This window comes from Ursus maritimus, unplaced genomic scaffold (genome assembly GCF_017311325.1).
Source record: "Ursus maritimus isolate PB19 unplaced genomic scaffold, ASM1731132v1 scaffold_24, whole genome shotgun sequence".
Classification (NCBI taxonomy): domain Eukaryota; kingdom Metazoa; phylum Chordata; class Mammalia; order Carnivora; family Ursidae; genus Ursus; species Ursus maritimus.
This window is the reverse complement of record NW_024424897.1, coordinates 17,966,154-17,973,225: the sequence shown is the minus strand read 5'-3', so window position 1 is coordinate 17,973,225 and position 7,072 is coordinate 17,966,154. Positions and strand designations below refer to the sequence as shown.

At 42.0% G+C, this 7,072-nt stretch overlaps 1 protein-coding gene across 5 annotated transcripts in view; it reads right to left on the bottom strand.

Annotated features, from left to right (window-relative positions):
* Nucleotides 1-291: 291 nt before the first annotated feature.
* The window catches only part of GJC1 (gap junction protein gamma 1), a 37,873-nt gene continuing 31,092 nt past the window's right edge, over nt 292-7,072 (bottom strand). For all 5 annotated transcript variants that reach the window (XM_008693552.2, XM_040640505.1, XM_040640506.1 and 2 more), the window contains exons 2-3: nt 3,025-3,100; nt 292-1,917 (exon numbers count right to left, since the gene is read on the bottom strand). In XM_008693552.2, coding sequence (XP_008691774.1) covers nt 707-1,897 — 1,191 coding nt within the window. In that variant the 5' untranslated portion in view covers nt 1,898-1,917; nt 3,025-3,100 and the 3' untranslated portion in view covers nt 292-706. The remainder of the gene's footprint in view (nt 1,918-3,024; nt 3,101-7,072) is intronic.

Here is a 7,072-nt window from a genome sequence, read left to right as displayed (position 1 = left end):
TCCCGCAGTGAATCATTTATATCCTTTGAAAATACAAACAGGTTTTCAAGGACTAGATACAAGTCTGGGTACGTGAACGAGATTCGCAGATTTCTTAAACAAAGGAGAAAAGACCTCAGCCTCCCCCTACTGAGGACTTTCTTCCCAAGACTGAAAGCTGATGCTTCCTTCTCTGGTTCCTCACGTCTCGGAAATCTTCCGGCAACACAACAGACACTTTTATTAGGTGTGGCACCTATTAAAACTTTAAACCCAGGGTAGCATTCGCTGAACAAAAGTAATAACACCGGCCTAAAAGGCATTACTTTAAGGTTTTTTTCCTTTAATATAAAAGTATAACTACAGTGGTCCAATATACAAATACAAAAAAAAATTCTCATACTAAAAAAATGTACCATAATACTGTACATACAAAAACTTTTCAACAAGAATGATTTAAATATATCTGTTCTTTTCCAGATCTGGAAGACACAAATGTAAAGTTCCATAACTGTATTATTGCTGGAATATGTGCCCAGGAACACTATTTTCCCCTTTTCTCCCCCCTGTCCCAGCCCCGCTTTCAGAGTCCCCTGAGCTTGGATCATGAGCCAACAGCATCCCTGAAGATAACCAGAGCCAGATGTTTACTCAATGGAAGTCATTCTTCAGTGAGCCGCTGCTTACCATAAACTATGAGAAGCACAAGTTCTAAGCTGAGCCAAGATTAAATCCAGACGGAGGTCTTCCCATCCCCTGATTTGCTACTAGCACTGCTCTTGTTGGACCCAGCCTTGGACCCCACTTTGGCTTTTTTTTCCCGGGGTGCCTGGGGGTTGTTTTGGTGACTGTAGGCCTGGATTGCTAGATCCAAGCGTTCCTGAGCCATTCTAATCTCCCGCTGCAGAGTCTCCAGGTCAGCTGGGAGGTTCTCCTCATGGCTGCCGTACTGTTGTTCCTGGGCGATGTTGGCCTTGTTTTGCTTGTAGGCAATCTTAGCGTTGGACAGTTCGGTGTACTGGATTTGATCTGGTTTGACGGCAATGTTATAGCCAGGAGGAGCAGATGGTGTATTCCAAGTGAAAGGATAATTATAAGCACCCGGATCTTCCAGTTCCCTCCTTTTACTGTTCAGCGAGTCTCGAATTGTCCCAAACCCTAAATGAAGCATTTCCCAAATGTTAAGCAATAGGCAAAGACCTGTAACGCCATACATTATTAGAAGGAAGATGGTCTTTTCAGTGGGTCTAGAAATAAAGCAGTCTATTTTATGAGGGCAAGGAAGTCTGCTGCACACATAAAATGGATGGACTTGGAAGCCATACAGAAAATACTGCCCTATCAGAAAGCCCACCTCAAACACGGTCCTTGCCAGCAACTGCAGCACGTAGATTTTCATAAGCCCATCCTCCCGAATCCGCCGTCGGCCATCATGCTTGGGTTTAGGTTGATTCTGCTCCTTATTTTCTTTTTCACTCTCCAATTCCATTTCTGGATACATCATGGGATCCTCTTCATGGTCCTCTTCTGTTTCTTCCAGAGCCCGGTGCTGTTTCCAACGCATTGCATAGGGTTTGCTCCGAGCTGCCTTCTTGTCTGCTTCGCCGTGCTCCATTTTGGCAATCTTATGAATGGCATAGCCCAGGTACATCACCGAGGGGGTTGCCACCAGGATGATCTGGAATACCCAGAAGCGCACATGGGAGAGGGGTGCAAAGGCATCATAGCAGACATTCTCGCAGCCTGGCTGCTCTGTGTTACATACAAATTTGCTTTGCTCATCATAATAGATGGACTCGCCCCCTACAGCTGTCAGGACAATCCGGAAGACAATCAATACAGTGAGCCAGATCTTCCCCACAAACGTGGAATGGTTGTGGATCTCCTCTAGCAGGCGAGTCAGGAAGCTCCAACTCATGGTGACCGAATCGGTTTGCCCTGATAAAAATGGAAAAATGCCAAAGGAAAACCAACAAATATTAAAATCTGAAACAACTTTTTGTTGATAATATCTCTAGGACCTACTTTGCTGAATACTTGAAATCTAACTTCAAGGCTCATGTTAGAAGGACAGAATAAAGAGCATCTCCCGCTCTACCACTGCAGGCAGGACACCTCACCTGAAGACTGTGAGCACCTGTATGGGCCTGCGGAGTCCCAGAAAGTCTGGCTGGCTTTCATGTCTTCCCTGGTCCCAAAAGTAAAATTGCAGCTATCATCTGAGATATGTCTCAGACGCAGCATACTGGATTCTTTATGTATACTATTATTTCATAAGAGTTCTTTGTGAGCTATAGGTTAAGAAAGCAGAACAAGCTGCTTCTGTCCAGTCCTGGAGAGACTATTGCTAAGAACGTAAGGGGAACACTTGGGCTGGACTCCACTGTGAGGAGGCGCTGTATGAGGAAATTTAAATTTTGGATCTAGTGACAAAGTATTCAAAAGAACTGAGGAGATGATACAGCTGCAAATAACTGGCAATGATCAAGAACTGAAACAGAAGACAGAGAGGAACTAGAAAGACACTCCTAGCTGGGCTGCACAGCACAGCAGACTCTAGGTTTCTGTACATTGCTGTACTTTGTTTATGGTAGATGTTAAGAATGTTTCCAGGGGCGCCTGGGTGGCTCAGTCATTAAGCATCTGCCTTCGGCTCAGGGCGTGATCCCAGAGTCCTGGGATCGAGTCCCATATCGGGCTCCTCCACTAGGAGCCTGCTTCTCCCTCTCCCACTCCCCCTGCTTGTGTTGCCTCTCTCGTTTTCTCTGTCAAATAAATAAATAAAAACTTAAAAAAAAAAAAAAAGTTTCCAAACTGAATTGTGAGGACATTAAATCCAATCAATAGGCAAATCCATTTAAAACAGCATTTTGAAGGATAGTTTTATTCTGAGATTCTTAGATCTATGCCCAGAATCCTGCTAAAAATCATCTAAATGAGGTGATGTATATAAAATCCCTAATGCAACCCCTGACACAAAGCACATTCTCCCCTCTCCTTCTCTCTCCCAGCTTACTTTTGCAGATTATCCATGATATACTTTACCTGTTATCCAGAACTTCTGTTATCCAGAATTTTCTTAGAGAAATGATGTTTTGCTTATAACTTTTCCAGATTTCCTCTGGAAGGAAAAAAGACAAGAGAAGGTCATAAGCTTCCTCCCACAGAAAATAATGAATCACTAAAATGCCATTTTCAGGAAGAAATGAAGTTTTCTATGAAGCACAGGAATCCATCAGCCTACAACAGGCTTGAGTCTGAATACCACTGTTTATTCCTCTCAATGCACGTGGCAGAAAAAAACTACGTTTAACAGTAACCCAAAGATAATCTTAAGTCATTGTAGTCTAAGAAAACGTGACAGGAAGATGAGTCATTTGTGAAAATCTGAAGCAGATCAACTCTGGCACCTATAGGAAAAAGCCAAAGCAGAAAAATCTCAACAGATTTAAACCAGGTCACTAAAGGCCTTGTGAAAATCCTCACCCTGGATGCTCTATTCCCGTTCTATTCCCTGGAGCAGCTAACACCTCTCACTGGGATCTAAGCGGCCAACTGGGAGCAAGCTGTTTAGTTCAAACACCCAACAGCTGGCTCTCAGTCACTGGGACACCCGAATCCACATGAGGTGATTTATAAATTCACACAAAGAAACTGCTCACGGAAAGAAAACACCTGCATCTGTATCGTGATTAAAAAAAAAGTCCAGGGGGGCTCATGGCTGACTCCACTGGTGGAATGTGTGACTCCTGATCTTGGGGTTGTGGGTTCAAGCCCCACGTTGGGTGTAGAGATTACTTAAAAATAAAATCTTAAAAAAAAATCCAGGATAAATTATTGCTTATTATTAAGTTCTGCCAACTCAGAATAGCCATGGCCAAGAGGCATTCATAAAGTGCCAACTTTGTTCATTCCCTATCATTTAATAAATAAATTTAAAACCAATCCATACATGTTACAAGTTCATAGTAACTTAGTAAGAAAAATCTGGGGAGGGGTTAAGATACAGGGAAAAAACCTAGAATGATTTCCAAAAGGTCAGTGAAAGAAATGATAGTCCAGGCACCTATGTAACACCCAAGTATCACACCGTGTACAGAATCTGAGCACACGTGTCCCACCACAGGACTTCAAGTACATTCCCAGCCCTCATGTCTAAATGAGCTCTGCACTCCTCTCACTGAATACACAAGTGATAAAACCACAAAAGAGGAATATGCAATCTTTAAGTGGTGACGTAAGTCAAGTTTCCAACACGCAACTCCTGTCATGATTCACATCCCCAAGTTCAGATTGTTCCCCAAATATCACATCTAAAGCATTCTCCCTGAAGCCTGAAATTCTATTTATTCCAGTAAGTCAAAGTCATCAAAGTTCAACTGTTACTTAGTTAGAAAACTCATCCTCTACACCTTCCTCCACACCAGACAAGCGAGTATCGTTTTTTAAAAAGATTTTTTACATTTATTTGAGAGAGAGAGAGAATGAGTGGGAGAGGCAGAGAGAGAATCTGAAGCAGACTGCGCTGAGTGCGAAGCCTGACACGGGGCTCGATCTCATGAACCTGAGATCACGACCTGAGCTGAAACCACTGTGCCACCCGAACAAGTATCTTTTTAGTAATTATTGCTATGAAAGAATTTCTCAACAGTTCAGCATCTCATATAGTAATCCAGCTTCTTTGGGGGGAGGAGGAATGGTGGCATGTCCTTCGAAGCTTATGTAAGTTATAAAGCGGTGAAACACACCCGGAAGTAGGCACGAATGCTGGCTAAGACGGAGGTCAGACGTGGAAGATGCCGAACCCTTAGAACCTGGTTTCCCCGGGGCATTCACAAGTGCCACAGCACCCCATACCCACACCTGGAGTATAAATGATGTTGTGTTTACTAACTCAATTCCAGCATCTCATAAAACGGGTGCCGGGAAATTTTCTTTCTGAAATAACCATGGGCTTCCTAAAATGAATGGCGGCATCACCATTGTTTTTATCTACTGAGGCGTCAATAGATTTTTCTTTGATACTCTTTCAAAATCGCTTTCCTTTCCCTGCAAGCATTAAGAGAATGGCTTAAATATCAGACTACACTACTCCAAGTGTGTGTGTGGGGAAGAGAGGGAGGCAATGAGAGAGAGAAGGAGGCAATGAGAGAGAGAGAGAGAGAGAGAAAACAGAATGAGTAAAAGGGTGGGTTCTGCAATTGACATTTCTAAGCAGAATGTGTCACTGCCGCGTGTGGCCTCATTGTGTTCTTGCTCCACTACAGCTCCCTCTCTTCTGCCATTTTTTGCTCTGTTATCAGAAGCCTTAAATTCAGGACACAGTCCTCTCTCTGACTTCCCCATTTCAGCAAACAGACAGGGATAAGGAATGGAGAGTGAGAGTATGCAATTAACCTGTGAATGGCTCTCGTGAAAAAATAATCGTTTCCATACTCTCCACTTATGAAGGGAAAGTGACAGAGGAGCATGTGATGAGTGGTGGTGTGAGGAGGGGGGATGGCAAATACCTAAAAGTTTTTTGCTAAGAAAGCTCCAACTGCCTTATACATACTTTTGTACTTAATAGCTTTTTGAAAAAATATATTCTTTATGCTTTGGTATTACTAGGTCACAGGAAATGTAAACCTGCATGGCTCTTGCTTTGTACTGTCATCCAACTTTCTTATTTTTTAAAAATTAGGCTCCACACTGGGCGTGGAGTCCAATGTGGGGCTTGAACTCACAACCCTGAGATCAAGGCCTGAGCTGAGATCAAGAGTCAGAGAGTTGGACCCTTAACCGTCAGAGCCACCCCTGTCATCCAACTTTCTAAAAAGATCCTAGCAATCTACAATGCCTGGCAAAGAATGATTAATTTCACCTCAACCTCACCAGCACTGTCTGCTATGCTACTTCATTAGGATGCAAATCCCATTTCAAAATTATGTCAATTTGTATGGTTTTTTTTTTTAAATATTTTATTTATTTGTCAGAGAGAGAGAGAGAGGCAGGCAGAGGGAGAAGCAGAATCCCCTCTGAATAAGGAGCCTGATGCAGGACTCGATCCCAGGGCCCTGGGACCATGACCTGAGCTGAAGGCAGAGAGATGCTCAACCAACTATGCCACCCAGGAGTCCCCGTATTTTTTTTTTTTAAGATTTTATTTTAAAGTAATCCCTATACCCAACATGGGGCTCAAACTCAAAACCCCAAGATCAAGAGTTGCATGCTCTACCAACTGAGCCAGCCTGGCAGGCGCCCCTCAGTTTTTGTTTTTAATATACCAGGACACACTTCTCCCAAACCCCTGCCCCACTCCCCTTCACAGACTATTTCTAGCCTTTTGCCCATTTATTTGCAGAATGTATTCTTAATATAGTACAGCCATTAACCATTCGACCTTTAATATAAACACTTCAGTTTACTGTCTTCGTTCAAATTTTCTTACTTTTATATAGTCACATTGGTCAATTTCTTGAATAAATTCAAAGGTGGACAAGTTACTTCTTCTAGGATGACTTTTTAAGAATACTGCAATTCACGGTAGCCCATAATTCAAAAGGACTCACACACACACACACAAACACACCAAAGAAAATTATGTTTGCTTATATAACATTTACTGGACAGAAACCAAATGTGCTATTTTTAGTCCATTTTCCAAATAACTAAAGTTACAAATCTACCTTGTCCTGTACTAGAAAATAGAATTTTCAAAATTAGTTGGCATAAACATGGTAATAAATTACATAATTCCCTCCCAAATTCTTTGTATTTGAAGTTTTCTACAGTTATACCCTAACAGAATCAAGTCAAAGTTTACCATTTTTCTGTTAAAAAAAAAAAAAAAAAAAAAAAAGAACTCTTAGGATTTTTGAAGATTAAACACAAAGCATATTATTTGGATTATCCCAGGAGGTAGAGTATATGACTAGATCCCTTCTAGAAATGAAGAAATGAGATCTATAAGGCATATAAATTTGCCCAACATCATACAGTTATTAAAGTGGTGAAGCCAGGCTCTTAAACACTTACAAAGATTCATGTTACAGACGCAGCTACATATAGGTTCCATGTGAACACAGAAGTGGGGACCTAATCCCCATCTTTG